Raw genomic sequence first — 20,194 nt, 5'->3', positions numbered from 1 at the left:
ACAGTATGTGTATGTGCACGTATAGCTTATAGTATAAAAGGGTTTGCAACAACTATTCTACAACTATTCAATGCATCAGACCTGTGCAGATTTGTCGATTTGTGCTTGTTGATGCAAAAACCTTATTAATTCTGACCTGACAACTACATAACATACAACTAGCTGATTAAGATTACTATCAGCCATACTAACATTGTTGTAAAACATGAAGATTAGAGGGTAAGTCTTTTGAAGAAGACCACACGCAGGTTTTGTTGTAGTAACTCAAAAATCTCTAGCACTGGCCAAAAGCTTTAATTCCTGATAGCTGCTGTCAGATATATTTGTGCATGATAAACATTATCAGCATTCCTGCGATGAGAAACAGAGAGAAGAAACTGCTTTCTTGTTCATGTCTATACATGTTCAGGTTCAACCTGTTAAGAAGGATTACTTTTTTATGTGTCTCTTTTTAAACATATATTTAATGAGTGACACCTAAAGGCCTATGACATATTTTCTTCTGAATAAAAAAATTATGATAACAAAAACACATAATGATCTTGTTATTCGTTGAAACCCCTGTGTTTTCCATTTTGAATTTTTGATTTTGAAAGTTTTAAAGTAAACATTTAATCAAACAAAAAAATAAAAAAATAACGAAATACTTCCATGATGTATAAATATGGTAAATTTATTTAAATGTATTGTTTTAATATTTTTTTTGTAAATAAATCTATAATAAAGAAAACAAATACATAGTAAAAACACAAGCTAAATAAAAACACTTCATTTTGTGGAATTCATTATTTAGATTTTTACGACAGGAACTCTTATTATTAAAGTTAATAAAGGCATGTCGGAACCTTGTGTTGAAGCCAGTGTTTCCTGAAGGGTTTGTTGTCATTTGCCTGGATACGGTGCTTCATCCTGTGATGCTGCAGCGCTAACAGATGATAACAGAAAATCCCGTCGACATCACATTAAAAGAGTGATAATGATGGACGAGAGCGTCTCTATAACGCAGATTGTTCAGCGGCTCAAAGGGACTCATTTACACTCTCAGCTGGAGAAACAGGCTAAAGTGAGCAGCTTCAGCTAACTGACTGCAGAGTGTGCAACACGGTATACGGTCACTGCAGTATACTGCCAGCTCGCGCTTGCTGTTGTATTTCATTGCAGAAATGTTTCCTTCTTCCTAGGAATGTTTGCACAAACCTGAAATTAAACTGGAAACGCTGAAAGATGATGTGAGAAGATTGTTAAAGGCATCAGGTATGACATGGCTGTCGGATGGAAAAAAGATTATAAAAAAAATTCAAGCAAGTATCTTTTATTTAAAATAAAACCAAATTTAGTGTACGTTTTTTTAAACTTCCGTTTAAAAATTTGGGGTCAGTGAGTGTTTTTTTTCTTTCTTTTTTAAATACTTTTAGTCAGCAAGGAATCATTAAATTGATAAAAAAGTGACAGTAAAGACATTTACATTGTTACAGACCATTTCTTTTTCAAATAAATACAGTTCTTTTGATCTTTCTATTCCTCAAGAGTTAGTTTTTTTTAATTTTTTTTTACAAAAATATTAAGCAGCACAAATTGATGATAATATTAAGAAATGTTTCTTAAACAGCAAATCTGCATATTATAATCTTTTTGGTAAAATTGTATAATACGTATATGCTAATAAAGTACTTACAAATCATTAACAAACTATTAGTTTGTAGTTTATTCATAGTTCATAGTTCAAGTACTGAGTTCTTCATTCATTTGCACTGTAATTATCTCAATATGGTTTAATTACCACATAGTAAAGGAATTGTTCATTGGTAATAAGGAGTGAATAGTTATGAAATTAGGTCATGGAAAATGCCATTAATTAAGTGCTTTAAACCAGGGGTGCCCAAACTCGGTCCTGGAGGGCCGGTGTCCTGCAGAGTTTAGCTCCAACTTGCCTCAACACACCTGCCTGGAAGTTTCTAGTATGACTAGTAAGAGCTTGATTAGCTGGTTCAGGTGTGTCTAATTGGGGTTGGAGCTAAACTCTTCAGGACACTGGCCCTCCAGGACCGAGTTTGGGCACCACTGCTTTAAACCAACCTTTATTGAACATTAATTGCATTCATTCATATTCACTGTCCCTTAAAATGTTTACAAACACATTAAGGACACACACACGCACAAACACACACTTGCATATATGTAGTTTACAGGGACTCTTCACAGGCGTAATGGTTTTTATACTGTACAAACTGTATATTCTACCCCATAAACCTAATTTATAGGTTTAAAATACCCCTCTCTAGGTTTCTGTGATGGGTAGGTTTAGGGTTAGAATTAGGGTAAAGTAACAGAATATACAGTTTGTACAGTGTAAAACTATGGAGATATATAAGTAAAGGTTGGTTTTAAGCATTTAATTAATGACATTTTCTCATTTCCCGTGACCTAATCTAAAGTGAGAACTATTTATGGTTAATACATTTTTAACAATGCATTATCTAACCCTTTACATATGAGCGAATTAAACAATAATACTTGTGTTAATTACAGTGACAGTGAATGAAGAACTCACTACTTGTTTAGAGGCTATTAATGTCTTAACTAGTGTAAACTATGAATGAACTATAAACTAACATTTTTCAAATCATTTGTAAGTACTTTAGTAATGTATACTTATAAAGTGTTACCTGTTTTATTAATGATCATGTGACTGAACATATAATATATGATCTCGACATCTATCAAGTGATGAATTGCTCAAGTGATGAATGTGCTTCTTGTGTGTAATTCTTGTGGTGTCACTGATCCTTTCATTCTTGTAGGTTGGGAGAGAAAATTACAAAATGCAGTTTACAGGGAATTACACATGTAAGTGATATATTGTGAATATAACATTTTTTTCTCATGCAGTTCATTAATTACATTAACTGGTTTCTTCTACTTGTATTTTCTATTTTATTTTATTCCTGTATTAACATACTGAGATCATCAGCAATAAAAATTATGACATGAGATTTAGACAAGATGATATTATCTCTCTCTCTCTCACTCACTAGAGTCTAGAGTGTTTGTTCCTCCAGTTTTAGTATTTATACAGTTTTATGACAGGAACTAATTTTGGCCAAATGTAAAAATGACAAGAGACAGAATAATTTTATTAAGCTTAAAATGATCCAGATCCAAATACAGGACAGGACTGACAGGAGAGCCAGAGGTACAATACAAATTACTTTTACAGAGTGTAGCCAATAAAATAGTTTGAGCTGGACATTGTTACAGATGAGAAAAAAAGCAATAAATAGATATGTATACCTTTAAATATATGACCCCTTGTTTTCAAATGGACAGTGTTGTGAGTTGTAATGAACTATAAACTAACATTTTTCAAATCATTTGTAAGTACTTTAGTAATGTATACTTATAAAGTGTTACCTGTTTTATTAATGATCATGTGACTGAACATATAATATATGATCTCGACATCTATCAAGTGATGAATTGCTCAAGTGATGAATGTGCTTCTTGTGTGTAATTCTTGTGGTGTCACTGATCCTTTCATTCTTGTAGGTTGGGAGAGAAAATTACAAAATGCAGTTTACAGGGAATTACACATGTAAGTGATATATTGTGAATATAACATTTTTTTCTCATGCAGTTCATTAATTACATTAACTGGTTTCTTCTACTTGTATTTTCTATTTTATTTTATTCCTGTATTAACATACTGAGATCATCAGCAATAAAAATTATGACATGAGATTTAGACAAGATGATATTATCTCTCTCTCTCTCACTCACTAGAGTCTAGAGTGTTTGTTCCTCCAGTTTTAGTATTTATACAGTTTTATGACAGGAACTAATTTTGGCCAAATGTAAAAATGACAAGAGACAGAATAATTTTATTAAGCTTAAAATGATCCAGATCCAAATACAGGACAGGACTGACAGGAGAGCCAGAGGTACAATACAAATTACTTTTACAGAGTGTAGCCAATAAAATAGTTTGAGCTGGACATTGTTACAGATGAGAAAAACAATAAATAGATATGTATACCTTTAAATATATGACCCCTTGTTTTCAAATGGACAGTGTTGTGAGTTGTTTTGTAGATACACGTTCTCTGTTTGTCATTTTTGGTGATGTGTTTATTCTAAAATTAATGTTTTAAGTTAATGGGACAGAGGAAACACTGAAGGGACTGAAAGAAAGAGCTTCATAAAGTTTGATAATGGAGTATGGTGCCTTGATGCCTTGGTGTCTTATAGTACAGGTTAGGGTTGGGCCGATAGACGATGCCATCACGATGTTAAGCTGACATCGTGATTCCCCCCCCCTCTCCCGCAATCCGCTATGCAACAGGCTACCGCTAGCAAGCGGCTAACCTTTTAGTGGCTCCGTAGAACGCGTTATTTGTTTCACGTTTCAAGCACACCCAACCACGTGCCCCCCGCCCCGCCCCCCGATGCCATAGTCCATCACGATGTTTCACTGCAGACATCGTCCGATGCCAATTTGGTAGACATCGCCCAACCCCAGTACAGGTGTCCTTGTTGAATGTCTTTTTGTGTAGACAGTTAATGTGAAGATCTGGTGTATGTCAGAGTTTGAGAGTGGGAGGAGCAAATATATGAATACAAGTAAAAATCCCATTCATTTTCTTCACAGAAGAATTAACAAAAAAAAACATTTAAAGACAGATCCACTCTCAGCTGTGTGGTTGTTAGTCAATGGTATATGCTTTTGTTGAATCCATCATCAGTATTTATTTATTTATTAATTTTAATAATATTATTTTTTTATTTATGTGTGTTTGTGTGGTATAGTCTGCCTCCCCCTGGGCACCCTAGAGCACCTCCTGAACACACCAAAGAGCCCTTGGCATATATGCGCAAAACCCAGGTACACACTCTTTCTCTTACATCTTTATCTTTATTATTCTGGCTCTCTTCATTTTTAGTCTTTATATACTGTATTTCTCTGCTTATACTCAAATGTGGCATCAAACAGTATTTCAACACTTTTGAACTCTTACTGTAAGTCACGTTTTACATTTCTGAATGCCATTGCATAAGTAACATAATTTTATGACTCTTTTTTTGACTCTTCAGACAAATGACAAATTACAATTTCTCAGAACAAACTTAATTTTTCTGAGCCATTAGTTTTAATCATCTGGTGTCAAGGTCACTCACTCTACTGTATTAAGTCAGTTCTCCTCAAGTTCACAAAGGTGCAAAGGAATTACAGATGTAGTTAATCACATTAACTACAGTATAAACATGATCTGGTTATCAACATTTTGCTTCAGTAAAAATAAACTAGCATATAAATTAACATTCATAATTTTTGGGTCAGTAAGATCTTTAAGTGTTTTTGAAAGAAGTCTCTTATGCTCAGCAAGACTGGATTATGTAATCAAAAATACAGTAAAAACAATTCAAATTCAAATCAAGAAACAGGTTTGGGTTGCCTGATAATTTTAATAATAATTATATCACTTTTTGTCTCTTAGAAATGCACATTTGATAGTAGCTTGAGTTAGGATGCAGAGGTAAATTTTTGTTCATTATCAAAATCAGTAACATCTGTAAATATTCTAACAACTTATTTTTTATATGGTGAAATTTAATTATTCTGATTGAGTTTTATTAAAATTAACCACTGTTCTAGATCATCATAACCACAGTTAAAACCACTCATACAGCACCTCAATACCATGGTAAAAATGTAACTATGTATGGTTTCTAGTATGAAAAACAGTAGTCTAAATATATTTAGTATAAATGCACAAACACTATACATTAATGACAAATAAAGACTGTAATTATATTCCATTACTCCTTTAATACATTTAAGTCATGTCTACACTAATTATATAATAAAATTTGATATGAATATCCCACATTTATGCCACAATACCATGGTGCATTTAGCATTACTACAGTAACTTCATGGTAAATGATGGTGATTTGTGGATTGAAAAGTCTTCTGAATGTATTGTTGCGTTGTGCACAGTGTTTCTCCTGTTTGTCAGCACTGTTTCATCTGGTTTGAATCTAGTTTAAATCAGCGAGTCATTTGTGTTCTTCTCTGAATTGAAGCTTCACTCTGGATCTCACGGCTGTTTAGTGTCGCGAGTAACGCAACTGCTCTAGTGAGCTCGCGCTGCGCTGCTGTTTAAACATTATATTGAACATTTATATAACTCTTGTTATCGTTTTATCAAGGAAAATGATATCATGATAAATTAATTATCATTTTATCGCCTGGCCCTATGTAGTAGCGTGAGAACAATGATATTTAACTCACCTGTCACAGCGAGAGAAACAGAGCTTGATTGTGATGAGTTTGGTCTTTCATCTCTCTGTCCTCTACACCAGTACAAATCCTGATCAGACTCAGTAGCTCCTCTGATAGTGAGAGTGTCTCTGTTTACAGTGTAACGCTCAGACGTCTGTAACATTACACTGTCTGTGCCTTCATACCACTCATATCTCCAGTCACTGTAAGACTCAATCACACACTTCAGATTGACTGTCTCTCCAGTAAATACAGGACTGTCTGGTGTCACAGTCAGTGTAGATCTGGGTGAATCTGTGAAGAAAGAAGACGGAGCTCTTTAAGTTAACTAGTCAGAAACATGATCTGATCAAATGTAGAAAAACTTTTGTCCATATATAAATCTCACAAGGAGAGAATTCCTTTTCTAGCCCAACCTGTGAACACTGGATCTAAGGGTGAAGGTTTAAAGGCATGGTTACGACTGATTGGAGCAAACAAATAGGTATTTGGCAGTTTAAATGTCTTGCTGATCTGACGCCATATCCTAACAGAATTATTAATCATAAAGTGGGATCCTACTGCGACTTTAGATGTCTCTGGGGCTGCAAATAGCAATGAGGAGAGAGACGAGTTTGAAGAACCCCGTTCAATCACAAGCCATGAAGGAAGATCATCTGAGAGACTATTGGGCTGTGGGCCATACCAGTAAGTTAAGGCTCTACAATTGGCAGCCCAGTAGTAGTGCTGAAAATTTGGTAGACCTAAACCCCCCAATGACCTTGGCTTGCACACATGTAATTTAGATATTCTATGTGTTTTGAAGCCCCAGACAAATGGCAGTACAATAGAGTCTAAAATTTTGAAGAACTTTTTAGGCAAATATATTGGTAAGTTCTGAAAAAGATACAAGAATCTGGGCAATGTCACCATCTTAATAGCGTTCACACGCCCCATCGCGGAAGTGAGAGAAAAGTGTTTATTACGTTTGAAATATGGATATTTTTCTTACAAAAACTCATGGATTCGCTACAAGGGGCCTTTATTCATCCCCCGGAGCTGTCTGGGGCACGTTTTATTATGAATGCGCGAGCTTTATTTGTGTTCATCGCTGAATTCAAGTGCTTCACACTGGATCTCACAGTGCTGCTTAATGCCCGCGTGACCGAGTAAACACATCTGCTCTAGTGAGCTCGCACCGCAAGACAGTTTGAACTTTGATCCGAGCGGATAAGCGGTCCGTGTGTGCTAGAATCCCTTACAATTTATCTAAATTTCATAAACAGGCATTACTTTGCATGGTCATTAATCTTTAAGCACAACTTCTCCCCTCACCGGTACTTCATTTGGAACAATCAAGACATTGTATTTAAGAGAAAATTTTTGTTTTTTAGTAGTTGGTTTGAGAAAAACATTTTGATTGTTTCCCAGTTATTTAACTCAGAAGGTCTTATTTTAAGTTACGAAGAATTCTTATGTAAATTTAATTTTCCAGTAACTCCCAAAGAATTCTCCATTGTCATGGACGTTATTCCTAAAGGAGCTGTTCTGCTTTTAAGTGACTCTGTTGGATCATCCAGCACTTTATCTATTTCTTTAGACCCATTTGAAATCCCAGTAGGAAAACTATGCTTTTTTGCCACATCCTTCACCACATAACTATAAGATTAGGTCGCTTTTTCAAAAGGAGCTTGTAACAAATCCATATTTGATGTCTTATTGGAAGAATGTGGTTGATTATATTGATTGGAAAAAAGTGTGGACTCTGTCTTCGAAATACATAATAACTAACAAGGTTAGAGAAATCTCATTCAAATTGTTACACAGATTTTACCCAGCCAAAATGTTTTTGAAAAGGTTTAAATCAGAAATAGATACAAGCTTTTTTTTTTGTGGTGACACTAATGAAACTGATATGCATATCTTTTGGGATTGTCCCCACACACAGCTATTTTGGATTGAATTTTCTAATGTTATCAATCGTAGTGTACTCCAGGGTTTCTCTCTGCTTTTTAAGGATGTACTGTTTGGCTTCTTTAATATACAAAAAGATAAAATGAATGAATATTTTATTATTAACCTATTATTACTTCTTGCAAAATTTAATATTCACCGCAGTAAATTCACTCATCAAAATCCTTTATATATTGTTTATAAAAAAGAGGTTCAACAGTATATCCAAACTATCTCATCTTCCAAGAATCTCAAGGCTTTTAAAACGGTTAATTTATTTAATCTTTTTAATTTATTTTGTTAAATCTTTCGTTTTGTATTATTTATTTATTGTTACATACGTCTATAAATGGTGCTTTGCATGTAATGTCACCTCTTTGTATGTAATGTTGATATTCTCTGTATTTTTATATTTGGTACCTTGGCATTAATAAAAAAATAAATAAAAAAAATAAACGGTCCGTGTGGCGCGATTCAAAGGAGTCACGCTGTTTCGTTCCGCTTTTGGCGCATAAACATTATATCGAACATTTATCGAACTCTTCATATCGTTTTATCGAGGAAAATTATATAGTGATAATTATCGTTATCGAATTATCGCCCAGCCCTATTGTGAAATATTACAAAAAAAACGTCAGTTTTCTATTTTAACATATTTTAAAATGTATTTAAATATGTATTTTATTTCTGTGATGGCAAAGCTGAATTTTCAGCAGCCATTGCTCCAGTCTTCAGTGTCACGTGATCCTTCAGAAATCATTCTAATATGCTGATTTGCTTCTTAAAAACATTTATTATTACTTAAAGCAGTTGTTCTGCTTAATATTTGTGAGGATATGTTTTATTTCAGGATTTTTTTAATTCAGCCTTTTGTAACATTATAAATGTCTTTACTGTCATGTTTGATAAATTAAATACATCTTCTGAAGAAAAAAAAAAATCTTACTGACTCTCAAATCTCATTAGTCATTATTTGTAACCATAGACTGTATAAAAACATGGACGTAGTGTCCGTGACGTCACCCGTAGGTTCCTGAAGAGCGTTTTTGAAGCTCAAAGTGGGCAGAGCCGGCCGTCGCCATCTTGGCAGCGCGTCACCGCGCGTCACTCCCGGATAATCGAAAATGGGCAAAGAGGCGGGAGCTGGTTGCTGAAACCACACCCACCTAGCTCGACGGTGGTGACAGCAGCGGCAATCCACCTGTCACTCAAGTGGCCACGCCCTTAATTATGCAGAACTTTAAGGCTTAATATAATTTAAACGGATGACTTATAAAAAAATTCACCCCCCTCACAGATGTCATGAAGGGCAAAATTAGCTATATAGACCAAAATCATTTTTTGAACCAGGCTGTAAACATGTATTTTTCTGCTGTAAAGTTGGGCATTTTAACATGGGGAGTCTATGGGATTGACTCCCTTTTGCAGCCAGCCTTTTGCGGCCAGTTGATGAATTACAGTTTAAGTCACTTCCGTGTTGGCTTCATGAGAGAGAGCGGGAGGTTGCCGCTTGTTTGTAACATGACCATACTTGTTTTGGTGAGATGTTTTGACAAGTATGTGCTATTTTATTTACAATAGATTTCACTCGTTTTTTATTTTGTTATATTTAGCGAAGACATTCATACATTAGGTGTGGCCTGAGTGTCCAAACACATTTTGGAGCCATGCAGAGTGCATAGACGACTGATAGTTTGTCTTGTGTGTGTTTGTTGTAGGTGAACTGGGAGAAGAGGATCCTGAAGAGTTTGAACAGTATGTGCACTGAGTTGGGAATTCCATTGGCACGGAAGGTAAAGGTTTATTTCATGTATGTACAATGACTCATTTACATGTGCGTTTGAGCAATTAAACTGTCTTTTTTTTTCTTTTATACAGCGGCCAGTCCCAGAGCAGAAAGAGCTGACAAATAAATGGAACGAGATGGGAACTGATGAACCAGGTAATGCAGACACTCACAGTCTGTTCTTCCACTCTGACATACTCAAGGTTACATCCCAGTGTGTGTGTGTGTGTGTGTGTGTGTGTGTGTGTGTGTGTGTGTTCATGCATTGCAGAATGTTTACACACAGAGGTTTGGCTCACACACAGAAGCCCTGAGCAATATAACAGCTCCATAACAATGCTATCAGTTTGCAGTGTATATGATAACATTCACCGCTTTCTGCAGGACACTGGCATAAACAGCCCTTCCTGTGAATCCAGAGCATGTCCAGATGCCTGGACCACATCCCAATTACTAAAGCTATTGCTTAGCTTCTTTCTTGCATTCTTTCTTCTGCTTGCACTTTGTTTCTCTTGTTCTTGTTCTGTCTTACAATTTCAGCATGACTTTCAAAACATAAAGTTATATTGCCAGATTAACAGATTTTGTTCATGTTAGAGGATTACTTGCAAAATGAAAATTTGGTCATCATTTATCACTCACTCCATTTATCACTCACTCACTCACTCACTCACTCACTCACTCACTCATTTAGTTGGTTAACATGTTTTTTTCCTTCTTTGGAACACAAAGGTTTATGCTCTTTTCCAATTGGATGGGGATTTTTGTATGTCCAAAAAATACACAGGAAGTATCACATACATCATATAAAATCATATACAACTTGTATGCCATATTCCAGGTCTTCTGAAGCTGTATAATAGCTGTGTGAGATTTTGGAAAATTGTTATTTATTTAAACAAGTAGTAATACTCCAGTACTGCATTTTTTCTGTGTGTACTTTATATATTTTTTTCTGTTATTAATCATTGTGGATATGAAATGCCACAGATAACAGAGAGCAATTAAGATACTGAGGTTGCAAATTAAGGTTCCCATTACCTAAAGAGCTATTATGTCTGCTGCATTATAAAAACTATAACAATGTCTTTGACATTATTGAAGGGTTAAGATTGAGAGAATTTCGTCATCATGTTTTCAATGACACTAATTGGTAGGCTATTATAATATACAAGTTTGGAAGCACTCAGATCTGTGTTTTCTTATTGCAGACCTAAGCAAATTCAGGCCTGTCTACGCACCCAAAGACTTCATTGAGGTGGGTCTCACTTACATAATCAAATCAGTTTATTGAAAACATCTGGTCCAAATGAGAAAGATAGGCCTGGATATGAAGCAGCTGATTGGATTCCCTCAGGAAATGTTCGGTTAAATTACTCTCGAGTGAGAATTGACTGAGTGGTTGTTTTGATAGCACCACAGAGCCAGTGTTTACACTTATGAATGGTTTATTTATTGCTGGCTATATATAATTGGCATATTCAGCTGGGATAAGAGGGTTTTGTAGAAAATGTTATCAAAGGTTGTAGCATTTATCATGTCTCACTTTTTACTATACATATGTATTCTTATTTAGGTAATATTAAACATAATATTTCTTGTTGTGTAGGTGTTGGTTGGTTTAAAAAACCCAAATAATGAGCGCAGTGAAGATCTCACAGTCAGAAGCCACTGGGGATTAATCCAGGTTTCCCTCAACGTCCGTGACATTCCTCAAATGGTGAGTCTCCCTTTTTTTATTTCACTTCCTTCTATTTTTTTAATGTCAAGACACAAAGAATGTGCATCGTGACTGCTGATTATCATCTGAAACCATTTCTTTGAACAAATTACAGTAATCAAGGGTTAGAGAAAAATCTAAATGATTGTGGAAACTATCTTGGTGCTCACTGCCTTTTTTCACCAGCTGAAGCTTTGATTCATTTTGATTTTCAATGTTTTTTTGTGGAGTTTGACATGCTGAATATGAAAATCATATTTTTGTTTAACAGCATTAACAGCGGTCAAAGAAATATTACAAGCTAACTAACAGGGTTTTCGCGGGTCTTAAAAAAGTCTTAAAAAGTCTTAAATTTAGTTGTATCAAATTTAAGGCCTTAAAAAGTCTTAAATTGTACAAGAAAGTCTTAATTATGATTTCAAGAGGTCTTAAATTTGGGGACGGAAAGACCAGAATTGCGATACGGCTGAATGTGATTATTAAACTTCAAAAGGCTATGATTTGATTTCATGAAATAAACATGAGCACTGCATGTTCAAAGTCCGGTGCAGCGCTGCTTTGTGTTCTGCTGTTACCGGGGAAACAGTTATATTTCTACCAAACGCTCCACCTGCTGGCAGAGAATGAATGAGCATTTTCAATAAAACTGTTGTTTTGTTCAGAGTTCAGACCAATGCGAAAATCGACCCATGTTTTTACCCTGCAAACACGCAGAGCTTTAAATGTGAACTGGTGGATCGATAAGAAGACAATGCATTATAAAAATCTAAAGAGTATAGGGGTGTGCGATAATATCGTTGTTGTTGTTTTAATGATGTGCGATTTGATATTATCGAGTATATCGCGAAAAGCAAACAAAACACCTACAGCGGGCACGCATACATTAGATGATGAAGTCTAGCAGGTTAGACTAGTGCACGCATTTAGAGTGCTTTCTTTCACTGCATTAATCAGTCTATTAAAATGCATTTAGAATTATCACATAATTTAAGATATGGGGCAGAAAATGTATATATTTATATAATTTCATATAGTTAATATCACACGAAAAGTGCCGTTTTTTTTCTCCAAAGTCAGCATTATTACAAATGTGATATTGATTTTATACAACAGTTCAATAAACAAGAAGTTAATATTAAGAGACTTATGTTTTAGACACCGTATTTCCTGCTTTTGCTCTATTTCTCCTACAAAAATAATTTCAAACACATCGTTCCTGAATGAATCAACGTGTAAATGATTCGGTTCAGTTGCAATGACTCACTTAACAGTGACTTGCTGCCACCTACTGGCAGTTTTAATTTCACGTTTAAGGTACATTTTCATTTTTAACTGAAACTGATACTTCAGTTTTCAATGTTTTATGTTTAAAATATTAAAACATTATTTATGCATTTGTAACTGCAGGTTAGAGTATTCCATGTCCCTCAGAGCTGCAAATACATCTAAATGCCACTTCAGATGCAGCTTCTGTGTTTCCTCTGCATTGCAAAGATCAATTTGTTGATACTGATTTTCATTTGCTTGGTAAAATTCCAAATGCAAGAATTTGACTCAAAAGATGGTGCACACCTTTAGAGAAAAAATGGCTTAAAAGTAAAAATGCCCATAAAACTGGTTGGAAATAATTACTTTCTATCACTGCTGTGAACTGACCACACAGAATATGACGAATATAAAAAAATCCAGGAGTCAGCTGTTAGCACAATTAGAGATAAGATATCAGCACTATAACACACTCTATAGCAAAATATTGTCTAATTATCGTTATCGATCAAATCCCAGAAAATTATCGAGATATAATTTTTTGTCAATATCGCACACCCTAATTTTTTATTTAATTGATATAATAATTTATTGATAATAATTGTTTAAATTAATATAATAATTAATACTTTTGACTCATCCATTTTTTTAAAAATAGTTTAAAGGCTGAAATGTAAAGTTTATCATTTTATAAAATGTTTTGTTTTTGTGAAAACTTGTATCTGAACTGTAAATAATGCTTTTTACAGTAATTTTACAGTTTAATATGGTATTATAGAAATGGCCCTACCCCGCTCATATGGTATTAATTTTATTTGTGCAGGTCTTAAAAAAGTCTTAAAAAGGTCTTAAATTTGAGCTTAAAAATCCCGACTAAAGAAAACTTATAAAAGCTAATCTGTTATTACTCATGCATAAAAATTACATGGTACATGCACAGTACTGAGCCAACAACACTGAGTCGTCCAAAACTTCAGAAGTGTATGCTGGATGTTCCCACAATGTTCTGGAATGTTCAAGAAAGCACTAGAATAATACAGAATGTTATAGAAACTTCTAGTATGTTCCAATCCTTGCAAAAGCAAAATATCTTTAAAAACATACAAAATTAGTACAAAAATGTTTCTGTACTAAACCAATGTTTCAGAATTAATAACAGGTTCTAAAATTTACCTGACTTAAATATTTACCAGAATAATGATGTTACATGCAAATAAATAGTACAATAATAATTAGCACCACAGAATTACACAACCATAAAATTTTAAGTGATGTTACATTGTCTCATGCGTTGTCTCACAATAATTATAAATGATCATAAATATAACCCACGTCCATTGGTAGGGATGAGATATTTTGATCATTTTGACCAGTTATTTGTATTTGTTGCAGAGGGAAATGTATCCAGAACTAGGTCTTACTTATGGACAGCTTGGTATAGACGATCACACTCATGTTCCTCCAGGTAATTATTTACACATTTCATCCATAACATGTTGAGTAATGGGGTAATATTACATGGGATGAGCTCTACTACCATCAGATCCCTTTCACACTAGTCCAAATAGGATGTTCCTCCTGTTTTTGATAAGCTCTTCACTTACTGTCACGCCACAAGTCAACAGAGGCTTCACCTAAACTCTGCTTGTAATGTTTTGACCCTATGAACTCTCTATGTAGTGTGTTTATGTATTGTATTTAATGTTGCCAAAGAGGTTCAGTGCTCGTGTTTAAATGTTGGTGTTGCCCTCTCACTTCTTTTCTGTTTCTCCGCTGTTTCAACACAGATTTGTTTGAGAGTGAGCACATTCACATTGGAAAAAAAGGTAAAAATAAACTCTTTGTCGTTATCATGACACGAATGCTTGTTTAATACTGCTTTATCACTGGGTCTTGTGGAGAATATTTGTTTAATATTTGCCATTCCATTTCCCTTAAAATAATACAGTCTGGTCAGATTTTGAAGGCAGCATAGATGCTTCCTCCACTGCCTGTGATATCCCATGATGCTATACATTCAAAAAAACAGAATGGTGTAAATTTAATAAAATTATAATTGTTTTCAACATTGATAATAATAAGAATTGTAACCCAAGTACTAAATCAGCATATTAGGATGATTTCTGAAGGATCATGTGCCAATTGAAGAATGGGTTAATGGCTGCTGAACATTCAGATTTGCCATCACATGAATGTATATGCTGATACATTTTAAAACATATTAAAATAGAAAACAGTTAAGTTGTAATAATATTTCACAATATTACTGTTTTACTGCATTTTTGATCTCTTGAATGTGCTCCAGATCATTAGACATTATATTACGGTTTTCTTTAGGATGCACCTTGATTTGGCATCAAGGCAGCTGCTTTAGGTTTTAGACACATCCAGAAGGTTTCTCTCTAAAAGTGTTTACTAAGATGTGTGAGGGTCCCACTTGTTTCTTTCAAAAAAGATGGCGCCAGGATGTTTGCCGGCGTGCCGTCACAGTCTGCTTTTACCTGTTTTAGTATTTTGTTTCCTTGTTTGTTTTATTACGCGCTCTGTTTGCTTCCCTCTGGTGTACGATCGCTTAACTTTTCTGAATATTTGGTCGGCGGTGTCTGATTGTCTGTTTCGCGATACCAGAGAAGACTGCCTTCCGTATGCACGGTATGCGTCTGTGCCAGTTGCGCTGAGGAAGGTGTGTTACCTGCCTGGATGCTTGTGCCTGTGGAGGAAACGCCGAAAGAAGCGTGGGAAGCGCACTGGAGGCCTCGTGAGATCAAAGAAGACCAGGAGGTTTCCATTTATCGGACCACCGTCCTCCGTGGCAGAGGTCGAGGAGGCGAACCTGAGATGTTCATATCTTGTGCCTGGCTTCCCGCCCCCGGTGTCGATGTCCCGGTCCTCGCGGATGGTTCGCGCCAGGCGGCGGTCGGCCGCTCGTGGAGTTAACCACGTAAACCTTCGCACCTTACGTGACGGGAATCCGGTAAACCTTTTCGTTCAATCTTCCCTATCTTCTTCTGACACCACTCCGGTGACAATGGCGTTGATAAACGCGAGATCTCTGGGAAATAAAACTTTTATTCTGAACGATCTCTTTGCCTCTCACGAACTTGATTTTTTATTTGTTACTGAGACTTGGCTTAACGCGGGCGACACGTCTTCACTCTCGGAACTCTCTTCTGCTGGTTGCAGTTTTTTCAGTACCCCTAGGTCCGTTGGCCGGGGTGGGGGTCTTGCAGTTGTTTTTAAAGAAAAGTTTAAATGTAGACTTTTACCCTCAGACTATTTTTGTTCGTTTGAATCTCAGCTAATTACATTGAATTCTTTTAAGTCTGTGCTATGTGTTTTAATTTATAGACCCCCAAACTCTCATGGGGATTTTATACAAGAATTCTCTGAACTGTTATCTGCAATTGTCCCCTCTTTTGACAAAATTTTAATTTTAGGGGATTTCAATATACATGTGTGTTGCCCGTCAAAGCCCTTGGTCAGAGATTTTTTAAATTTATTAGAGTCATTTGATCTTTTACAGTGTGTTTTTGGTCCAACTCATGAGCATGGTCATACTCTTGATCTTGTTTTATCTTTGGGGTTTTCTGTTGGTAATCTGAAGATTGTTGATACCGTTTTTTTCTGATCATAAAACTGTTCTTTTTAGCTCTAATTTTCCATGTGACGTCTTAAGTAATGTTTCTGTTATCTCGTGTACTCACTCCTTACACAGCTTTACTCTGTACAGCACTTTGGTTCCAGTCGTGGTGTTGAAAGTGCTTTATAAATAAAGTTTGAGTTGAGTTTTTCTGCATTTCTGTAGTGGTGAGTGAGCAAGACAGTGCAGCGGCGCAGCAGTACAGCAGGCAGGGCTGCCCCACCGGTCTCAGGGCCCAGCTGTGGTCTCTCATCCTGAATACTACTAATGATCCTGAGGTAATGACTACATTTCAAACTGCATTTAGAAAGGGGACACTGTTTTGACAGTTATTCAGTTATTTGACAGATGGAAGTGAGCCAGTGAATTTTTGTGTGTGTGTGTGTGTATGTTATGGTACTGCCCTGCACCTATCAGAGTCTTCACTTGAAGTGCTTCTTTAGAGTAAAGTGGTTTCAATAGCCATTTTCAAAGGGAATATATATATTATATATATATAGTATTGTTACTTTTATTCAGCAAGAACACATTAAATTGATCATAAGTGACAATTATATAAAAAATTCCAATAATCTCTATTCCTTTGAACTTACTATTCATCAAAGAATCCCAATGAAAATGTCAAATGGATCATGGTGATACATTGATAATAATAAGAAATGTTTCTTGAACACAAAATCAGCATATTAGAATGATCTATGAAAGATCACTTTGACACTAAAGACTCAAGTAATGACTGTGAAAAATTCAGCTTTGCCGTCACATTAATACATAGCATTTAAAAAAAAACAATTATTAAATTATAATAATGTTTTACAATATTGCTGTTTTTACAGTATTTCTAATCAAATTAATGACCTTGGTGAACACAAGAGACTTCTTTCACAAACCCCAGTCTATAGTAGACCCCAGGTAGTGTATATGTACCGTACTTTTTTCTCCCTTTCATACAAACACAGTCATGCACAGATCCTCAAACATATATAAAAGTACCATAAATATTTAGGTACCTTTAAAGAGATGCAACCATTTGTATATCTTAATTGCCATTTATGGCAGTTGTTGTGAACATGTGCCAGAACTGACATTTTATGTGTATTTATTTGTACTTATCAGACACATTCATGGCTGAAATGTTCCATATGCTGTGCAAATGACAGTTTCAGAGTACAAGTAGTAAAAGCATTACACTGTTTTGTGAGGGTTAATAAAAATTAAATATAAGATGTAAACATTTTTACAGTAGAGATTTTGTTAAGGCTGAGATCAGAATGAAGTATGTTTTGTTGGTGTGAAACCAGTTTTTGCTGATGTGTACCATATTTGAGCCATATCTGAGTTTGCTTTAAAAGGTGGTTTGGTAGCTGCTCTTAATGATGTATAATTTGCATGCTTTTTATAGCATAATGCCTTTCAAAATGTGAAAAGACATTTGAAATTGTACACTGGTCCAGACCAAGCAGTCCAGTCAAGTGTGAAAACAGTCATAATCCTTCCTAATAAAATTAGCTTTGAGTTGCTTGTGGGGCAGAAATGACAGAGCAGGTACCCGCTGTGATTTTTCACACTGGCCATCTAATAGCTGCCATTTTCAGATGTGAAGCAATGTCTCCCAGCTGGCTGATGGGTCCTTGGGCCTTCATTAAAGCAGTGAAACAGCATCTGGAGAATGTACTTTCCCTATGTGTTAATAAGAAGACAAACACCCGGCGTGGGGCGACACATTTTAAACAAGTAGAGTAATCCCTCACTTTTTGAGCTAGTGCTGTAGATGTGGGCAGGACAGGAGCCAGTGGAATGACAGAGAGGGGAAGAGGGGAAATCACAAGAGGTTTAAATGTTTCAGGTGGAACAATTATGTAACTACTGATAAAGCAGCTGTCTGGATGACAGCGACCAGCTCACATGCCTATTCTCAGAAAAATGGGGAAAATTATCCTGTCCCTCTGGGTAACAGGAGGGCAATGGGCTTTTAAAAAGACTCATGATTGGAGCCTGTCTTAGGGCGTAAATGTTTAAAATGATAAGGGATAATCAAAGTTAATTATGATAAAGTTAGCTTGCAATTATGATTTCCAAGTAAGAACTTCCTGGGATGACTTGTCTTGAATGCAGGAAAATTGAAAGTTTTCTTTCAATTTTAAAGAAATTGAAAGGTGTGCCATAGGTGTGCCTTAGGCCCGCCTAAGGCACACCTGTGCAATAATCATGCTGTCTAATCAGCATCTTGATATGCCACACCTGTGAGGTGGATGGATTATCTCGGCAAAGGAGAAGTGCTCACTAACACAGATTTAGACAGATTTGTGAACAATATTTGAGAGAAATAGGCCTTTTGTGTACATAGAAAAAGTCTTAGATCTTTTGAGTTCAGCTCATGACAAATGGGGGCAAAAACAAAAGTGTTCTGTTTATAATTTTGTTCAGTGTAGCATGCATATATTGGCTGTTTATTAGTACTTATAAAGCACATATTCTGCATGACCATATTTTACATCCATAATCCTACCCAATGCCTACACTTAAAGGGATATTTCACCTTCAGTTGCTAGTCCCCATTGACTTCCATAGTATGAAAAAAAAAACCACACTATGCAAGTCAATGGGGACCAGCAACTGAAGGTGAACTATCCCTTTAATATCTACCTCACTAACTATTAATAAGCAGCAAATTAGGAGTTTGGAATGGTTTGAATGGTTAATAGCCAGAATTGGACCTTAAAATAAAGTGTGACCCTATTATTCTAATGTACATTGACAATATACATTTTTCATATATATATATATATATATATATATGAAAAATGAAAATGGCATTTAGTTATAAAAAAAAATTGCACTACTATAAAAAAAAAAATCATAGATGATTTAGATCTGGTTCTAATTCAGATCTGCAGTGATCTGTTCCAGTACAGCCTTTTGTGACATTTAACATTTTTGACCCAGCAATCTTATTAATATGCTGCTTACAATAGCAATTTAATTTATTAATTGGTTAGTATAATTAACTTAGCTGTAATGACTGGGGATAGTTTGATCTGCGTATAGGTGCTTCTTTATCCATTATGTATTGGTTCATTCAATTCAGCAGACTGAGATAAATTGACTCTGTGTCAATTCTTTTGTTTTTATTTCATTAAACAGGACATAACGCATTATGAACAGCTGAAGGCTAGAGTCATACACCATGACCTGCTGGTGGACAACCTAATATATAAGGTACATTTACAGTATAGTTTATTTGATGGAAATGGTTTTGTATACACCATTTGTTCTATTGAATATTCTATAATAGGTTTTAACAAATAGAGAGTAACAGTTCTGAAAGACCCATCTCTTCCAAGATCAAGCTTACGGTATATGCTTAACTGGTAAACAGATACAATGGCAATAGGATTAAATTGTTTTTGTTTGCAAAACTATTATGTATTTAAAAATTGTCCCATTTTTGTACCCCTAGTGCATCTGTTTTCTGATTAAAATGCCTGATGATTTTTCTTCTCAGGATGTGAAGCTTACTGCAAGTAATGACGATTACTACTTTGTGTTTGAGGACTATTTATATCAAGT

The 20,194-nt window shown here is 35.3% G+C and overlaps 1 protein-coding gene across 4 annotated transcripts in view; it reads left to right on the top strand.

The window, feature by feature from the left end:
* The first annotated feature begins 895 nt into the window (after positions 1 to 895).
* The window catches only part of tbc1d19 (TBC1 domain family, member 19), a 32,222-nt gene continuing 12,923 nt past the window's right edge, over positions 896 to 20,194 (top strand). For 3 of the 4 annotated variants that reach the window (XM_016450099.1, XM_016450100.1, XM_016450098.1), the window contains exons 1-13: positions 896 to 1,063; positions 1,182 to 1,254; positions 2,802 to 2,847; positions 4,804 to 4,879; positions 9,931 to 10,005; positions 10,091 to 10,154; positions 11,210 to 11,256; positions 11,608 to 11,718; positions 14,377 to 14,449; positions 14,772 to 14,810; positions 16,790 to 16,902; positions 19,769 to 19,843; positions 20,130 to 20,192. In XM_016450099.1, coding sequence (XP_016305585.1) covers positions 977 to 1,063; positions 1,182 to 1,254; positions 2,802 to 2,847; positions 4,804 to 4,879; positions 9,931 to 10,005; positions 10,091 to 10,154; positions 11,210 to 11,256; positions 11,608 to 11,718; positions 14,377 to 14,449; positions 14,772 to 14,810; positions 16,790 to 16,902; positions 19,769 to 19,843; positions 20,130 to 20,192 — 942 coding nt within the window. In that variant the 5' untranslated portion in view covers positions 896 to 976. Of the gene's footprint in view, positions 1,064 to 1,181; positions 1,255 to 2,801; positions 2,848 to 4,803; positions 4,880 to 9,705; positions 9,752 to 9,930; positions 10,006 to 10,090; positions 10,155 to 11,209; positions 11,257 to 11,607; positions 11,719 to 14,376; positions 14,450 to 14,771; positions 14,811 to 16,789; positions 16,903 to 19,768; positions 19,844 to 20,129; positions 20,193 to 20,194 lie in introns of those variants that run through there. The other variant, XM_016450101.1, reaches the window with a different exon arrangement.

Source organism: Sinocyclocheilus anshuiensis, unplaced genomic scaffold (assembly GCF_001515605.1).
Source record: "Sinocyclocheilus anshuiensis isolate Anshui unplaced genomic scaffold, SAMN03320099.WGS_v1.1 scaffold1823, whole genome shotgun sequence".
In the NCBI taxonomy this organism is placed as follows: domain Eukaryota; kingdom Metazoa; phylum Chordata; class Actinopteri; order Cypriniformes; family Cyprinidae; genus Sinocyclocheilus; species Sinocyclocheilus anshuiensis.
Note: the sequence above shows the minus strand (reverse complement) of the source record. Positions and strands in the feature narration are given on the sequence as shown.